The sequence below is a fragment of the Microcaecilia unicolor genome, chromosome 1 (genome assembly GCF_901765095.1).
Source record: "Microcaecilia unicolor chromosome 1, aMicUni1.1, whole genome shotgun sequence".
In the NCBI taxonomy this organism is placed as follows: Eukaryota; Metazoa; Chordata; class Amphibia; order Gymnophiona; family Siphonopidae; genus Microcaecilia; species Microcaecilia unicolor.
This window is the reverse complement of record NC_044031.1, coordinates 402,936,798-402,956,400: the sequence shown is the minus strand read 5'-3', so window position 1 is coordinate 402,956,400 and position 19,603 is coordinate 402,936,798. Positions and strand designations below refer to the sequence as shown.

Below are 19,603 nucleotides of genomic sequence, written 5' to 3'. Positions count from 1 at the left end.
AACTTCAAGCTTTTAATATCATTTCTTATATATATATAATTATTTCTCAGAGTTAACACTTTCTTTGCCCATGGCTGCCTCACTAGTAAAAAATGTTTGTACAGATCTTTATAGGATAACACTTAACCGGATGTGTGCACAAATCCAAATTGTAATTCATGCCAATAATTGTTAATGCCAAATTATTGGTGCTGATTGGCTCATTTGCTAATTTAGTTAGTCGTGCATCTCAGAATAGTACAACATTTTGTATGCGTAAATTTGTGCGCTATCTGTGAGATAGTGTGTAACTGTAGAGGGCACATACGTGGGCAAGCATCGGGAGGCTATGCTCCTGTTTCCAAGTAAGGCACATGTAGGCATCCCATTGACAAGGTGTAAATGGTCGCATCTGACCTGAGGCACACCCTCCCCGACTAACGCTAGTTTTCTATAATGGACTTTGTCAGTGTAATCTTATAAAGGCCTTTTATAAAATTGTACCCCGGCTTTGGTATATGTCCCCCAAATTTCGGCCCAGATCTCAGGTCTGCATATACACTAATTAGGCTCTAACAGTAACTTATTGGAATTAACAAGCACTTAGGACCCCCTTTACTAATCTGCAGTAAACGTGGCCCTGCACTAGCGGCGGTGTAAGTTTTTGCTGCATGCAGAGTCCCCTTTTACCGCAGTAGGTAAAAAGGTGAGAAAAAGAAATGGCTGTGTGGTAAATTTGCACTTGCCTTCTGGCCATTTCGGGGGGGTGGGGTGGTTAAGGTCTTCCGCGCTAACCCAGCGGTAACCGGGTAAGTGCCTGTGGTGATAATTTTTGAAAACTTCCAGCAGCAACGGAAATGCCACGTGCTGGGGGTGGAACTGCCGGTGGTAGTGCTAGGTTACTGCGCGGCAACCCTATAGTAAAAGGGCCCCTTAATTGATTGTACTTAGGAGTTACGGGCCGATGTACCTATGCTCTAAATTTCATAACGTAAACTCAAAAAAGGTTGTGGCCATGAGAAGGACATGGGTTGGTTAGGGGGGCATTCCCAGAAATCAGATGCGATGTTTTAGACTACCTGCATTTGCGCACCTAACTGCCATCAGTTGGGGACCAGCATTTATTATTATTATTATGACATTTGTATCCCACATTATCCTGAACAAGCTCAGGTTCAATGTGTCTTACATTCAAAAATATAATACAGTCAGATAATTAATTATAACATTTTAGCATATTAGGAATAATTGTGTGTTTGTCATGAAGCTAGGCTAGAGCATTGGTTATGTTGAAACATATAAGAGAGACAGCAACATTAGTTTATTGTCTTTTGATAAGATATGTACTTAATAGAAAAGGCTTTAGTAATTTACGGAATCTCAGATAGTCTTCTAAGTACTTTAAATGCTTAGGTAGATAGGTGGAGCCTGCGACAAGGATTGATTTGTAAGAATGACCTTTGCAATTTGGATAATGGAGCGTGAGATATTCTCTAGATGTTTCTACTGTATTAGGTGAAGGTAAATCAATTAGTTGTTCATCATTTATCATCATTTATTCCTTTTTATATACCGTTTCTTATTGCAATTACAAAACAGAATGGTTTACATTAAAAAATACATCTCATAACCAAACAAATAGGAACTCCAGTCAATAATAGGAAAGCACAACAAACCAAAAAATAATAAGAACATAACTAATAAAACAGTTATCTAAATTAAATACAATCAAATACAGTTTAACCTGGATTTTAACACCTACCCTACTCTTATAGATTCTGATTGGTAAAAAGAAAAGTCTTCAGCAGTTTTCGAAAGTGAGTGTAGGATTTCTCCAATCTATTCTCTTTTGGAAGTCCGTTCCAAAGAGTAGGAGACAGAAAGAAGAACGCCGATGCACGCGTGGATTCCTATCGAGCCTTAGTAGGCGAAGGAATGACTAGCCTATTGTCTGTTAGTGATCTGAGAGTCCGTGCAGGAGAATAAGGAATTGTCAGGTTAGATAAATAGCTAGGATTAAGTACATGAAATGCCTTATGTGTTAAGACAAGCATTTTAAATTTGACTCTTGTTTCAATCGGAAGCCAATGCAGTTGATATAATAAAGGTGTTATAATGTCATCTCTCCGTGCCCTACAGATCATACGTGCTGCTGTATTTTGAATTCTTTATATTCTTTTAAAATTCACTTTGGTAATCCCTGCATAGATAACATTACAATAATCTAACCGTGATGTAATATACGCATACGTCAGTGTTTCTAAAGAGTCTCTACTTATTAAATTTCTAATTGAACGGAGCTTCCTTAAGTGAAAAAAGGACTTTTTAACTACATCAGATATTTGTTGCGTGTAGGAGGGTGATAAACCATATATCATTTATATACGCCTGTTGGCAGGCCTAAACTCTCGCACATAAAATTAGGTGCGAAAAGCACCCCAAGCTAGTATTTTGTAAAGGGTGTTCTGCGCAGAGCGTTCTTTACAGAATACTCTTAGCTCATATCATAACATCACCATTTACTGAATCTGGCCCTGTGTGATCATATATGCATATAAGAGGTACAGACCTACTCTTATGTGATCTGTGTGTGCAAAGGCCTTTCTGGAGATGTAATTAGGAGATGGAGTGTAATGTATTCACATATTCTAGAACATACACTTGTGCATGTATAGTGTACATGTGCACATTCGCACCTTTTTCAGCCCAGATGTGAATGTTTGCAACACGATTTGCCCTCTACTGGGGCTGGTTTGGGGAACTTATTTTATAAAAGCCAGTAGATGTTTTTGTGCTTTTATAAAATAGGCTTAAAAGAGGTCCCTTTGTTTGGAGCTTTCACCTAGGTGTCCTGTTATAAAATTAAGCCCTTTGGGCCTGATGATACTCAAAAAGAATTTTTGAACTCCTAGATTTGTGGCCTATATTCAGCCAAACTAGAGATCCTAAGTTTTCAACTGAAAAGCCATATTAATTTAGGAGCTTGAAAGTTACACTTACAAATTTAAGACAGTCATTCATTTGCCTAAAATAATGAGCCTCATTTCTGAGTCTATTGCTGAACATCGGTGTTAAGCTCCTAACTTTTTTCCCCCACCCCACTCTGTCAGCACCCACATTTTATGCTCCTAATTTTAGAAGTGTGAAGGGCACACATGTAGTTACGCACGCTGATATAATTGGTACTTATGTATGTTCAGTAAGGGGGATTCTATATGTAGCACTGAACTGATCCGTGCTGAGCCCCTATTTTATAAAGGGCACCTTAGCTTCATAGAATGCTGGCATAGTGCACAGGTGGGAGGTTAATTTTGGGTGCCGGACTTATGCCTGATAGAAGCAGGTGTAGGTCCGGCACCCACTTAGGTGCAGATTGGCACAATTCTATAATTTGGTGCCTAACGTTTGGGAATGTCCATGACCTATCTATGCCCCTCCCATGGCCATGTCCCCTTTCGAGTTGTGTGCAGAAAAAGTGAGGTGCTAAATTACAGAACAGCATGCAGGGGAGATCCGTGCACAACTTCAATCCAGCACCGATTAGTTCCAGTTAAGTGGATCTCAGATCCGCACACAAATTCCAGTGCCTCAATTTTGGCGCTATCCCCCGGATTCTGTGTAGCACGACTGAAATTGCACATGGAAATCCGGTCATATTCTGGATTTGCGCGTGTAATTTAATTACTTAACAAGCCAGTTGCTGTCGATAATTGCCACTTAACAAGCTCATTATTGATGCTTAGTGGCATTATTTAGAATTTACATGCACAACTTGCTAGGCATATTCTGTAAAGTGGTGCATGTAAATTCTAATGCATGCTGCCAAATAAGGGGACATGGTCATGAGCTTGGAATGGGTGGGTTTTCTGAGTCTTACACCCAGGGTTGTAGAATACACCCACTCTGTGCCTTACTTAGGCACTGGTATTTATACTATTACTTGGCGTGAATGGATGCATCTGGAGTTAGGTGCAGGCATGGCTGCAAGGAGTATTCTATAAACCCTAAATCTAGGTGTGGTTTATAGAATGCACCTAAGCAAAAATTTTCTTGGCACTGATTTTTCAGGCGCCATATGTAGAATCTATCATAATCTGGGGATAAGCGCTATTCTCTAAAATAGCACATAACTAGAAGGGAGTGTACATGTGAGGGGACCATAGGAGGGGCATGGCATGTCTTATAAATATGTGAGGTATAGAAATTGTAAGTTATACGCATACCATGGCACGCTTGGGTGTAAACATTTACGCCTGGCATAGCTAACATTAGTATACCAATGCCAACTTACACTAGTTGGCATATTGGTGCTCGGTGTTCAGCATCAGTAACTACCTTGAGCCACTCTCTTAGTGAAAGATTATAATTTTATGCAAATTTTGAAAGAGGCCAATTTGTGAGCATAACTCTCAAGGTCTGGAGCATATTGGGCCCTTTGTTTCTATTCATGTGTGTTGCTAAGTTATATATTTGCTTTGTCTAATTTTCTTCAGTTTATTTATTAATTTCAAAATGACAAGTCCACTTAAACAGAAACAAATTGTATTGTGTTTGAATATTTTTATTATTCTAATTCAAAAGCTAAATTACCAAAATCAACTGAATCAAATTTACAAACAATATCATTAACAATTAACGAGAAGAAAAACCAGAAAAGCCTCTTTAGCTTCAGTTAATATATAACAATCCAGCAAATCCCAGGAACAAACCATTAAAAATTAGAGAAACGGAATTAGATAATAAGAACTAAATCTGTGGTAGAGCTGAGAGAGAAGGGAAAGGAAGGCTGAAGCGCCGAGCCTGCTCGCCTTTCACTGCTGCTGCCGGACCCCAAGGTAAGATGACTTTTAAATTCTGGGCAGTACGCAGGAAGGCGAGGGGCAGGCGGTGGACTGTTGAGGGAGAAGAGGGCGGGCAACATAGGTCGGGCTGGCACTCGGAGGAGAGGGAGGAAGATGGGGGAGGGGGTCCTGGAACTCAGAGGAGAGAGAGGGGGGCTGGAACTCTGAGGAAGGGGGACCTGGAATTCAGAGGTGGGGAGAAGGGGGAGGGGAATGCACCACCTGTTAAAAAAAATCAGCACCCCCAATTATTTTGAAAAGTTGGCTCCTGTGCTCAAACTTACCTGTTCAAAAAGTTCATACCCACAGAAAACAAAAACCGAACATGCTAGCTCACTTTACCCTGACTCTCTCCAACTCAACCATCTGCCCCCTCACTCCCTAAGACCTCCATTTGATCTTCTAGGCACCAATCTAGTCTCTCAATCTGCATTTCAATGAAAGTCTATCAAAATGTAGTTCTCTTGTTCCGCTCCCCCTTTCTATCTTCTTAAAATCTATTTCTCTATCTGTACCAGGGGCGTATCTGGAATCCGGCGGTAGGGGGGGCCAGAGCCAGAGAGGGGGGGCACATTTTTGCCTCCCTCCCCCCCCCCGCCGCCGCCGCCTCTCTCCACCCCCTCCCCGCCGTCAGCCCTCCCCCGCTGCTTACTTTTGCTGGCGCCGAGGTCCCGACCCGCAGTCTCCGTTTTTCGTCTTCCTCCGTGGCCATGCTTCCAGGAAGTAACGCTGCAGTGCTGATTCGTTGACCCCAGTTCGACGTCTGACGTCAGACGCCGAACTGGATTCAACGAATCAGCACTGCAGCGTTACTTCCTGGAAGCATGGCCACGGAGGAAGACGAAAAACGGAGATTGCGGGTCGGACCTCGGCGCCAGCAAAAGTAAGCAGCGGGGGAGGGTTGACGGCGGGGAGGGGGGCCAGGGCGAAATCTGCGGGGGCCCAGGCCCCTGTGGCCCCACGCAGATACGCCCCTGATCTGTACTAACCAAATTTGTAAGCCACATCAAACCAAACTTGTTTGGAAAATGCTGCTATAAATAAATAAAACAAATAAAAGGAAGAGGACCATAATAAAACACAAACTACGATTAAACAGCCATGCCAAGCAGGTATTTCTAAAACCATATAAACACAGGAAGTGTAAAAAAAAGGCATAAATTAATGAGAATGTAAATGATAGCTGATTAACATTAAAAAGGCACTGAAATCCACAGTTCAAAAAGACTCAGTTAAAAGTACGTATTGCTCCCATAAAAACTAACCACATGAACTCATAAAAAGGAGTATAGATAAACCTATAAAACAAGGCATAAAACTGGCTGAAATTAAAAGTTGAGACTTTAGAGTCAAACATTAAGAGGAGCAAAACCCGGTCAAATCTAAAAGATTGGCTAAGTAAAAACCTGCTGAGAAAGGAACATCTATAAATGGCACATTGACAGCTGCAGCTCAAAAAAAAAAAAATAACAAAATTTAATAAAACTTATCAAGGAGATGAACTGGTCAAACAGAGCAGCCGAAGGCAGCCACTTTGTTATAAGAAAAATGCCGTGCCAAGGATATAATCTATTTAAATGCATGCTCCATGCATATTCAAATAGTGCTCTTTATAATGGATGTATCGCAGAAAAGGCAGCTGAAACCGAGTAAAACAATAACTAGTTAAAGCTGGCTAAAATAACCGGTTAAAAAGATACCAGATGAAACATGATAAAATTAATAATAAATAAATAAAATAAAAGTAAAACAGTCAACATAGGGACTAAAATGTATACAGCAGGCAACAAAGATGATGAAGATGGACCCACAGGTAAAACTATAAGGAAATCATAAATAAGTAAATAGCAATAAGGACAAATGGCAGATAATATAATAATCAAAAATGAATTATAAGAAATGTGTAAGTTCCAAATCAGTGTTTAAACCTCGTGGACTTAATAGATTCATGTAATAAATGGTCCTCCGTTCCTCTCTTAACAGTTTTTTGTCTACATCATCCACATACTGGTAGAGAATACCAACTAAAACACACTTCTAACTGCAACACAAGTCAGGTTGTGTATATAATCATCTGTCCATGTCCATTGATATACGTGGGAGATACCAAACGTATTATAAAGACTCGCATTATTGAACACAGAAGTTGCATTAGTCGTCATATAATTAATGCACCCCTGGTCGAACATTGGTATGATAAGAATCACACAATTGCTGACCTGAAAGTTTTAGGGGCCCTTTTACAGAGTGGTGGTAATATGATCCAACAACTCCCACTTGCTTTTTCATTTAGGCACCAGTAAGCCCCTTTTCCTCTAATATCTTCTCATATTTTCTAAATAAACAGACCCATTGCCACCATAGAACAACATGCACATCACTATGATCCTTCCAATGATTTACAGTAACTCTTAGTGCCACTGTAATTCAAAAATCAAAGAGTCATTTAGTAGGATTTGGAATGGTAACTGAAAGAAGTAAGGACTTCCAAGTAATGACTTTCAGCGACAAATTAATGTTATGCTTTGCCACACATCCTTCTAATAGACTTGCAAATTTGGACACTCGTATATCAAATGAGTCAAAGTTCCAATTGCCCTCTTACTAAAGAGTCATTAGTTTCTTTTCTACGTTTTTTTTTATTTAAGGGGTGTCCACAGAGAATGATCTGAGCTTCATTTAGCCCTTTAGTATTCTGGGATGTATCAATCAGGTCTCATGCTCTGTTTAATTTGTTCCAGTATGTTGAATTCTGCACCTACATTTTATGGTAGTGTATTTTCTTCACAGGCTCTTATGTCCTTACCTTTTATGCATTACAGTTGGTCTCTAATGTGAATACTGAGGGGAAGTCTTTGTTTATGATATCTGCCTTCTCCTGACCCTTCTCTTAACTGAAACTGTTCTCCCCTTTAATTTTTACTATTATCCCATTGACCGTCCCCTCTTCCCTTGCATACATAAAGTTCCATCCCCTGTCTTTACCTATTTTACTCGCGTCTTCACATTTTTAATTACCCTTTCTACCTCACTTTGGTTTTCTAGGTAACGGTATGTATTTATTTGTGCTTATAAACAACATACCTGTAACACCTCTGTATAGTACAAAAAATTAGATTGTGTGCCCACTAGGGACATAGGAAATACCTGTATATAATATGTAAACTGCTTTGGTTATAGCACAGAAAGTTAGTATATCAAATACATGACTCTTACCCATACATCAATCAATGTGATCTGTAAGACAGGATTTCTGAAATCATATCTTAACTGTACCTGCACCCATCCAACCCAGAGCCATCCCTAATAACCATCAATCTCCCCCAAAACACAGCAAAACAACCCAGTCTTAAACCTTAAAATGAATCAGACTCCCCATGTAACTCTAGAGGGAGAACATTCCACATTCCTCACATTGTCCTCCTAGTCTTGTGTCTGTTCAGTGGTGTACCAAGGGGGTGGGGGCGGTCCGCCCCGGGTGCACGCCGCTGGGGGGTGCCGCGGCGCGCGCCTGCTTCTCCGAGTTCGCTAAACTTTGTTCGTTCGCTGCAGCTCCCTCTGCCTGTTCCGGGGCAGAGGGAGCTGCAGCGAACAAAGTTTAGCGAACTCGGAGGAGTAGGCGCGCGCCGCGGCACCCCCCCCCCCCAGCGGCGTGCACCCGGGGCGGGTGTCATTTCCCCGGAGGGGGGGAGGTGTCATCTAGCGGGGGGGGGCGCATTGCACCCGGGGGGGGGGGGCGCATCGGTGCTCCGCCCCTGGTGCCATCCAGGCCAGGAATGGCAGTGTGCCTGTTTTCCCAGAATGAATGCTTTTTTTTTTTTGCTTTCACCTTTTCTCCTAATTCTTGGGTAAACCATAGAGATCTTTTCATCCTCATCCTCTTGCTAATGCTCTAATGCAAAGATTTCATGCCTGTCAGTACTGCTTTTTGTTGCTGTCCATAGTTCCTCTCTGTTGCTTAGATGTCCTGCTCCTAACCAGCCTAGCAAAATTATTCATTTTCTTAACGATAGCCCTTCTGAAATCTAGGATCCTTGTTTTACCATAGTTTTGCTCTGATTCAGTGTTTGTGGTGGGCCATGCAGTCTGATGATCAGTATGGTGTCCTGTACCATAACCTTAGCTAAACTGTCTTTGTCAGTACCAAGTTCCTTATCACTTTAACATGAGAGGACTTTATTTCTAGTTGAATTGTTTGAGTAAGGGCTCTTCAAGCTCTTAAAAACGTGCTGCAAGACTGTAATTCCACAATCTCTTCACATTTTGCGACTAAGGATCCATTCTGCTTAGCTGATTCTTTCTGAAAGTCTGCTAACAGTTTTAGTCTCCACCACCTGCTTTGAAAGGTTGTTCTGCACATCCAAAGAACGCAGCGAAGGAGACAGAATGTATGATGCCAAAAAAGTTCACAGCTAAAGTTTTATTGATACAATCTGGACTCGACAGGAGTCGTGTTTCAGCCGCTCAGGCCTGCCTCAGGAGTCCCTAAAAAACAATACATAATATGAGCATGATAAAGTCTTGAAACTGTGCATGACATATATATATTAAAATAATAAAATCTTACAAATGTACATGACATATGTCTAATAAAATGGTAAAGCTAATCGCGGAAGACCAAAAATAAACATGCAAATTAGTTCATAATAAATTGTAAAAAATGTATAATAAAATTATAAAATCTGGTACGTAAATAATCTTGCAACAGAGAGTACATATATAATCCTACAGAAATGATACAGGATAATTGAAAAATATCAAAATCTGAAAACTCAAAAGCAAGTACATGTATAATCCTGGAAAACATGAAAACAAGTACATGTATAATTCTGGAAAACAAATCCAGTCACGGTCACAGTTTACATACTTCATCTCTATTACATCCATTAGACTATTGAAATATTAAAAACAAAATTATGATTAATCATAAAGCTATCTTAAGGGGAAGACAAATCATGAAAACAAGTACATGTATAATTCTGGAAAACTTTTGCTGTGAACCTTTTTTGAGTCCAGTAGAAGTTTTTTAGCATCATCCATTCTGTCTCCTTCGCTGTGACTTTGTTCTTTGGTTTTACCAGTGCGGAGGTTTGTTTTCTTCTCGGTTTGTCTCTCTATTCTGCACATCCACCAGGCTTCCTGTGAAATAATGTTTTGATGTTACGCCTGCAGCAACTTCCTCAGAGCCTTATTTCATGATATCTTATTCCAGAACATCCCTTCATTTACATCTCTCCTGTCCTATAGGGTGCACATACCTAGGTCCTTAAGTCTCATTTTGTAGGACTTTTCAAACAAATCCTGGGCCATTTTGATAACCACTTCTCTAGATTGCCTCTACAATATCTGTGTCCTTCCTGAGGTGTGGCCTTCAGAACTAGAAACAATCTTACTCTGGGAGGTCTCATCAGTTATCAGTACAGTTCTATTACATATGCCTTCCCTGTGCACCATAACATCTTCCTGGCTTTGGCCATTGCCCGTTTTGCCTTGTTGTACTGTTTCAGTACTTCGAAAATCATTGGCTGTAATCACCTCAAGGTCCCTTTCTTGATTTATGGCCATTGTTTTCTGTTGTGTCCTGCTCCCTCATATTTTTGCATGCCAAATGCATAATTCTTGGCATTTTTCAGTAATGAGTGTTTTATAAAAGCAAGATGTTATCTGCATAGAAGTGGAAGGAAATCCCAGATTGTTGAATGAGTAGTGCTAGTGGACTAACACCCAGATGATCAGAAGCCCCTTGCTGTTCCAAACAGCGCTCTAAAAATACCAGGAAGGGGATGGGTCTCTGAAGGGGTTGAGTGAGGTTGGAAATGGGGTTAAAAGATGGTGAAAGAGAGGCAATAGGACATGGAGTGTAGGGTAAGAGAAGAAGACTGACCTTGGAAGGAAGGAGAGATGGGGACAGAGCTGGGTGATAAGATGCAGTGGAGGGTACAGAGGATGGAAACGGGGGACTAAGGAAGTGGGTAGAAGAAGGGGGGGATAGGAGACTAGGGAAGTAGATAGACAGAGGGGGCAATGGGAGTGCTGGAGAGGGGATGGGAAAGCCAGTAGGTAAAGGAGAAGTGAGAAGTGAAAAGGAGACTCCTTAGTCTAGAGGGTGAGAGAAAAGGAGAATGAGGGTAAAATCAAATGGGCAGATGTAAATGAAGAGAAAAGTGAGGAAAAAACATAAAATGAAAGATCAGTGCCAAACATATGTAGAGAAGGAAAGGAAGAAAAGAGGAGAGAAGAAATGGAAAAAAACAACTTGGAAAAGAATTTAGAAGACACATGGAAAGTGGAAGAAACTTAAGACCAGACCAATTAGAAAAATAAAATGCTCAGACAACAAAGGTAGAAAACAAAAAAAATATGTTTTTATTTAATACTTTTTAAGGATTGGTATATGTCTGCTTTGTGAAATGTACAATTTTTCTGTTGTTATGTTTTGCAGAGTACAGGAGAAAATGCATTTCTGTTTCTCTTTTGCCAGTATTTGCCCTGCTTATAGAGTCTGGCTTTCTTGGGAGTCTCCATTTCATTTTTTTTTATCTTCATGTTTTTTGTGGGTCCCTATTCTGTATTACATGAGGGTCTGTCCATGTGCTGCATGTGTGACTGAGGTGACAGATTCTGTTAGCGTATTGTGTCTGTGTAGGAATGTGTGACAGTCCAGCTCGTTCCAGTTTCCCATACTGGTGATCTAAGGCCCAATGTAATATTTATAGCACTGCCTTTGTTTTCTGTATAGGCTTTGAGTGTCTTTTTGCAGGGTTTTGTGTTATTTCGCAGTCTGGCCCTATTTGAAGGCAGGCTTTGGGGCAAGGGCCACCTTGCCCAAAATAAAAATGCTCAAGGCCAGTGGTCTGCACATCTTGTAGTCATCACACAAACAAAAACCTGTCTACTTTAAACAAAGTGTCCGGCAGTAGAAGGAGCATGTGCTGTTCTTGAGGTGATGATCATAATTTCAATATTTTTATATGGTGAGGGAGATTGAGCTCCTTTTGTTGGGGAATATGAAATTTGTGATACAGAACTGGCTTCTGGGTTTATATTGAGATTCTGACCGAACTGTAGAGCAGTGGTTCTCAAGCCTGTCCTGGAGGATAACCAGTCAGTTGGGTTTTCAGGATATCCACAACGAATAAGTACTGTATGAGAGAGATTTTCACGCCTCCACCTCCATTAGTTATTTATTTTTTATTTTAGTTACATTTGTACCCCGCGCTTTCCCACTCATGGCAGGCTCAATGCGGCTTACATATATAGGTACTTATTTGTACCTGGGGCAATGAAGGGTTAAGTGACTTGCCCAGAGTCACAAGGAGCTGCCTGTGCCTGAAGTGGGAATCAAACTCAGTTCCCCAGGACCAGAGTCCACCACCCTAACCACTAGGCCACTCCTCCATTATGTGCTATTCTCTGTCATACATATTCATTAGAGAGATCCTGAAAACTGAACTGGCTGGTGGTTCCCCAGGACAAGTTTGAAAACCACTACTGAAGAGAATTCAGACTTCACTGCCACACAGAAGAATTTTGACAGTATGAATTATAATGGCAGTTTTATCGAGTAACTGAAATTGGCTGGAGGGAGAATGGTTTCTTTATGCGTAGAAGGCCCTGGTGTCTTATATTGCTACTTTAATAGGACTTTGATGTGCAGAAATGCCATTTTGTCTTGCCACCACCCTCATACCCCTGTTGCCACCCCAATTATTTCTGTCTAGAGCAGGGGCGTATCTGCGTGGGGCCTCAGGGGCCTGGGCCCCCGCAGATTTTGCCCTGGACCCCCCTACCGCCATCAACCCTCCCCCGCTGCCGTTCTTACTTTTGCTGGCGGGGGACCCCAACCCCCGCCATACGAGGTCTGCTTCCACCTGCCGCTGCCGTAAAAACTTCTTCTTCAGCCGGCGGGGGACCCCAAACCCCTGCCAGCCGCCCCGCGGTGTTTAAAATTCATCTTCGGCCTCCGTGGCCGTGCTGCTGTGATAGGCGCTGTTGAAATCCACTTCGGAGTCTGACGTCGCAGCACATACAACGTACAACGACGTCAGACTCCGAAGTGGATTTCAACAGCGCCTATCACAGCAGCACGGCCAGGGAGGCCGAAGATGAATTTTAAACACCGCGGGGCGGCTGGCGGGGGTTTGGGGTCCCCCGCCGGCTGAAGAAGAAGTTTTTACGGCAGCGGCAGGTGGAAGCAGACCTCGGCTGGCGGGGGTTGGGGTCCCCCGCCAGCAAAAGTAAGAACGGCAGCGGGGGAGGGTTGGCGGCGGGAGGGGGGGGTGGAGAGAGTCATTGGTGGCGGTGGGGGCTCGGCGGAGGGGGGGGGGGGGGCTAAAATGTGCCCCCTCTCTCTGGCTCTGGCCCCCCCTACCGCCGGAGTCCAGATACGCCCCTGGTCTAGAGACACCACTGCTTGGGAGCCTCTCTGTCTTTATTTATTTTAGATTTTGCTCACACCTTTTTCAGTAGTAGCTCAAGGTGAGTTACATTCAGGTACACTGGATATCCCTCTGTCCCAGGAGGGCTCACAATCTAAGTTTGTACCTGAGGCAATGGAGGGTTAAGTGACTTGTCCAAGGTGCAGCAGTGGGATTTGAACTGACCACCTCTGGATTGCAAGACTGGTGCTCTAACCACTAGGCCACTCCTGCTCTTTTGTTTTCTGGCCTTAGGAATTGCACCACTCCTTCTACTGTTGCTTTCCCCAGTTACAATCTGATATTTTAAATGCATTCTGATTTACTACTGGCTTAGTGTATTTGCCTGCCGATGTGAATTTCTCTGTACATATCCCATTCCCAGTACTTCATTCCAGTAACTGTGTGTCCTGCTTACCTGTGGGCTTTGGTCACTATCCCCTGAGGCAAACGCTAGAAGTCGCAGCAGCCATTTTGCTACCAGAGCTACTAGGAGCAGAATTGAGTGGGGTGTACTCCTGCCTGCAGTAACCACTGGACCACTAGGGATGGTCAAGTAGGCCTGCAGGGGCCTACTGGGATGTGGAGTGGGAAGCATCTTTGGGTGCAGAGGCATAAGGTCATGTGGAGCGGTGCTTGAGTGGGTTGAGAGGGGAAATTGGGTTATTTGGGGGATTTCTTGACTATTTCAGGGGGATGTTGGGAGGTTTGTTGCTTTCGGGGGGGTATGCTTCTTTTGGGGACGATCAGGAGGGGGATGAGAACGATGCAAAGCTATGTGGATGCCAGCCAGTATTCAGTGCCAGCACCCACATAGCTAAACTGGCATTGTAAGGACTGCATTTTGTACAGTCCTATCAGCTATGCAGCCACCAGCACTAAATATTGTCAGCATCCGTATAACAGCCAGTTCCTCCCCAGCTCCACCCCCATAACATCCATCTGCTGCCCAGTTTCAAGAAGGCCAGATATTCAGTGGCACTGGCTGGTTAAGTACTGCTGAGTATTGGCAGCTAGCCTGCTGAGTGTGATTTAAACAGACAGGAGCTCTTCTGCCTGCCTAAATTGCCTTGGACATTGGGCCCTTTATATCTTTGTTATCAAATTACAGCAAGGAATACGGATAAACTGAAGCTTAAATCAACATAGAGTGTACGGCAATCCTTCAATGCTTAGTATAATGCTGTTTTTTAAATACCTGTGAACAGAATTCAAAATGAGTATCAAAATGTGGGTACGTTTTTGCTTTGTGGGTGACTTATCCAAAAAGACATTCTATCCTGTTCATGAGAGCAGACGTCAAATCCGTTTCCTAGTGTAGTGGCGTGAATAAGAATGCTGAATAGGTTCTTAGTGGAAACGGATTCATCCCATAGATGTAGCAGCCACTGATAAAGTGACTGCAACAATTGACTAACCATGTCTTTGTCATGGTATATGCAAAACTAACCCATTAGGAGATAATGCCCCTGAGTGAAAAATAAATACAATAGAAATCTGGAGGAACACAGCCATTCTCATATCTTTCTGTTGCCTTTTTCTTTCTTACACAGGTCAGCGTGGAAGTGTTGATAGAATACCCTTTTTTCGTTTTTGGACAAGGCTGGTCATCCTGCTGCCCTGAAAGAACCAGTCAGTTGTTTGATTTGCCATGTTCCAGACTCTCGGTTGGGGATGTTTGCATCTCACTCACTCTCAAGAACCTGAAGAATGGCTCAATTAAGAAGGGCCAGCCCATGGATTCAGCCAACATTTTGCTGAAGCACCCAAAGAGTGACAGTCTAGCTGGAAGTAGACGCAGCAGGTATGTGGAGCAGGAAAATGGGATTAATCAGGGAAGTGCTCAGATGTTATCGGAGAATGGCGAACTGAAGTTTCCCGACAAAATAGGATTCTCTGCTGCACCCTTGCTTACCAAAACAGAACCTACCAAGCCCATGGCAACAAGGAAGAGGAGGTGGTCAGCTCCCGAAACACGGAAATTAGAGAAGTCTGAAGAGGAACAGCCTTTGACTCTTCCCAAGCCTTCTTTTATTCCTCAGGAGGTTAAGATTTGCATTGAAGGTCGCTCGAATGTAGGCAAGTAAAGGCAATTAGGCGTACCCCTTGTCATTTTTGTATCCAGATTACTGTACTGTAGGCTAAATAACCCAGTATTTACCAGTTATCTCATTCTAGGTTTATGTTATAAACTTGTTGTTATAGTTACCGCTGGTATTATGCAGGAGGACTGGTGCATCTGTTCTTTCCACAAGTGTTTTGTCAGTGACTAGGTTTCTTGAGAGCTACAGAAGGGGCAGTATGGCCTTTTAACATCTCTGGTGAAAACAAATGTGTTCCCATGGCTCCTGTGGTTTTCTTACACTGCTTGACCATCAAGGGTACAGTTTTCCCACTGTGCTGCTTCAGGATATGCAGGGATTTGCAGTGAGAGGAAGAACTCAGTGCTATGCATGTGTGCAGTTTTGCCTTTCAGTGAGGGGTTGCAACTCTGTGACAATGTCATTTGGCAGTTCTGTGGCACAAGAAACAGAACAAGAACCCATGCATTATGCACCATCAGTGTTGAATGATTAGAGACTATTAGATATTGTCATGCTTCAGTTCTTATTCCCCACACTTCTTAGTAAAACTAGTGTTGTTGGGTGGAGAGGATATACGTACAGTACAGTCTCGATTATCCAACATAAACGGGACCGACCCGTGGTTGGATAATACGGAAAACACTTCTCAAACCCCTAAAACAAAGCATAAACAAAGACATAGAGTTCCTGATTTTCAAAAATGATTCTAAAGCAAATATTTTTAATAGAAATAAGACAATGACATCACCGGGGAGGAGGGTCTATCGGATTAGCGAAGGTCAGATAATCGAGACTGTATTGTGTATGTATATCTGCATGCATACACCCAGTTAAAGTTGGTTTTACTGAGGAATGTGTGGAACACAAAACATTACGGTGCTCATTTTCAAAGCACATGGACTTACAAAGTTACATAGAGGCGTATTTTCAAAGCACTTTACAAAGTTACATAGTAACTTATGGAACCAACGCCTTGTTTATCTTTCTGCCATATAAACAGCCTACGTTTACTAAGGTACGCTATAGGCGCGTTAGCGTTGTTAATGCGCGTTAACATGCATTAAATACTAATGTGCCCATAGAAATGTATAGATGCGTTAGCGTTTAACATGCCTTAACTTTAAAGGCGCATTAAAAACGCTAACACACCTTAGTAAACATACTCCTAAGTGCTTTGAAAATGAGCCCAGTAGTAACCTATGTAACTTGTTAAGTTTATGTCCTTTGAAAATGAGCCTCCACCTAATTTTTTTTTATAAATTTCACAATCTGCACCAGTTTTTCACTGAGCAGCTACCTTTCCTGGATGTCCATAATGCTCAGGACAGTCAGGTGTCAGATGATCATGCTTTGCATGGAATCCTGAGTGTTTCAGGGATTTTTTAATTTTTCTGTAGGCTTACATTGCTGTTATAAGGACAGGAGGAGCTTTTTGTTGGATCACATGGTCTCCCTTATGCACCTTTTTAGACGTTGTTAGAAAAACACATGCATGCCATGGCGTGAGAGTTCGCTCCCACAAGGTAGAACTATACTGCTCCTTCAGAAGCGCTAACACATTCTTTTGCATTTAGGTTGCAGATTTTTGTCTTTAAATGCTAGTACTGTTTTAATTCATGACTACGGACAGCTGGAGCCACTTTTTCAAATTTCCATGTGGCACCACAAAAGGAATTGGCCGACGAAAAGGAGAGAAACAAAAGAATGTCTTTAAGCACTTAAAATGCTGTTCACACAACTTATTGCCGAGCATCTTGGTGTAACATTCAATAAGTACTGTATCTCACTTTACTCTGTGTTTTTACAAAAAAAGAAAAAAAAATTTCTTCTATACTGTTAACTACATACAGCTGTGTAGTTTTTCACAAGCAAGATGGTGAAAAGTTTTAATGTAGTTTCAAAGAGATGAATGTGAATTTTGAACTAGTATGTGACAGTCAGTGTCCACAAAGAACTACTTAAATAGGAGGCACTTTTAAACTTTGATGCTTGAGAGAGTCATTTGCGAGCTGACAGATAAATGTAATAAAAAGAGAGAGGAAGAGAGAACAGAGTGCACGAGAGTGAGAGAGAGAGAGAGAGAAGACATTTTTGTCCAGTGTTTTTAAAGATGGACTTAAAAAAAAAAAATCTTGCAATTTGCACATCTTGAGTTTATCATTTGTGTGGTATTCCTACGGTTTTTACCTAGCAATGTTGTGGTGGGGAGGGTTTGGGTGGGTTGGGGACAACTATAAAAAGCATATATAAATGTAGCAATTACTTTAACCTGCCTAAGCTGTAGGCCGTTCGAAAGGTTTATGCTTCTTTACAGTTCTGTTCAGTCAGGCCATCATACAGAACCAGATGTTAGAAGGAGGGCTCCGGAGATTTTCTTTCCAGTTTCTTGAATGGGTTTTCTGCAATAGCTGTTTCTAAATATAATGGAAAGTTTCTTAGGATGGAAGATTCTTCCCTCCCCACTCCCTTTTTGAACCGAAATTTAGATTTCAAAGCAGAAATGTTTTTGCACAGGGAACTCTTGCGCTCTCTCGGAGACAGTTGCATTCATTTTTTTCTACCCTTACATCCATACTTTCTAAGGGAATTTTTTGTAGAAAAGTTCTACCATTAGGAATAATTTAAAACAAAGAAAAAAAAAAGAATGGTTTAAAAGCTTTTAATTGGGAGTGTGAAAGGAGTGAATCATTGAAATGAAAATACACCTCTTGCCGCTAAGCACAGTACTTCCATTGCCACCACACTTTAAGCTTTTCTTTACTGTTACTTGGATAAAGGAATGTGGTTGGCATGTTAGGTCTGCTTGAGTGCGTAGAATCAGAGGCCAATTAACCAACAATACCTTTTTTTTATTTGACTTATGTGAATGATTGGACTAACTTCATCCATTTCTTGACTAACGTCCGAGAGCTAACACTCGGCTCATCAAATGCCAACAAAATGAGCAGGACATGCCTGAACCTAGAGGTGAATTACAAATTATATTACAATGATGGTGCCAAGGAGAAGACAGAAGTGGGGGATTCAAGTTTATCTAAAATTTGACATACCACCCAATGGAGGCCATCTAAGCAGTTTAAAACAATAAAATGTTACACAGGAATGAAAGGAACTCCATTTATAACAGGATAGAAAAGCAAAGAATGAGGAAACGAGATGGAGGGAGAGGCATCCTAAACAGTAATAAACAGCATTTAATACTTCATTAAAAAAAAAAAAGTCAGCAGATTCGGAGTAGCTAGAACTAACACTCATCCGGGCTCAGTGGAACGGGGGATAGTTTCCAAAGGCAGCCGTGAAAAGAAAGGCCTTCAGATGTTCCTTAAAATGAGGGAGAGATGTCTGTAACCATACAGTTAGCAGTAGTGTGTTCAACAGAGAGGGATCAGAGACATTAAATAGTTTAGTCCTTAAGGTGTCGGGCATAATTGCCCGAGATGAGGGGACTACCAGTTGGTTCTGTGAGGATGATCTAAGTGTTCTTGTGGGGGCATACAGAAGTAAGAGGCTCCAGAGATAACATTTCGCAGAGTGATAAGGAGGTGAGTGAGAGGCAGTGGAATTGTGTCTGTTAAAGGATTAAGGAGGTTGTTTTAGAAACCTTTTTCACACATGAAACGCTTCTTGGAAAATGAAGTCTGTGCGGTGCAGGTAGGTTGTTCTTGTAAAGTAAGGTGTGGTGGATTCATGATTTATGCATGTTCTTTACACACTTAACATTTACACCTGCACTCAAGCAGACATATATATCGGTGCTCAGAAATTAGCCGCTATATCTACAGGATATGTGCCAGTATTGACACATAGGCACCGATGCGTCTTTCTAAAGTAGGGCCTTGCTGCCATATTATAAAATTACCCTCAAAAAAAGTCCAAATTTCTATTAGGGAAAGGAGTTTAGATTTAACTTGTGCCTTTTCCATTGGTGGCTCCAGCTGAGCTACAGTCAGATACTGTGGGCATTTTCCTGTCCCCAGGGTGTTTGGAATCTAGGTTTGTTCCTGAGGTAGTGGGAGGGTTGGGTGACTTGATCAAGATCATGAGGAGCTGCAGTGGGATTTGAACCCTGGATTCCCTGGATCTTGATCCACTGCTCTAGCCACTGGGCTATGCCCCCCCCCCCCCCCCCCAACTCTGCTCCAAGTTTAAATGAAGTGCTTTTATAGTGACACAGCTTGAGGCATGCCAGGAACCTGATTATAAGTTATCCAGATAACAGCAATATTCAGTGCTATTCAGTAAAGTCATATCAGGAAGTAACAGGTCAAAGTTAGCTGTGTAA

The 19,603-nt window shown here is 42.0% G+C and overlaps 1 protein-coding gene across 1 annotated transcript in view; it reads left to right on the top strand.

The window, feature by feature from the left end:
• The window catches only part of ATXN1 (ataxin 1), an 88,945-nt gene extending 72,580 nt beyond the window's left edge, over positions 1 to 16,365 (top strand). The window contains exon 2 of the mRNA XM_030211282.1: positions 14,791 to 16,365. Coding sequence (XP_030067142.1) covers positions 14,791 to 15,324 — 534 coding nt within the window. The 3' untranslated portion in view covers positions 15,325 to 16,365. The remainder of the gene's footprint in view (positions 1 to 14,790) is intronic.
• Positions 16,366 to 19,603: the final 3,238 nt, after the last annotated feature.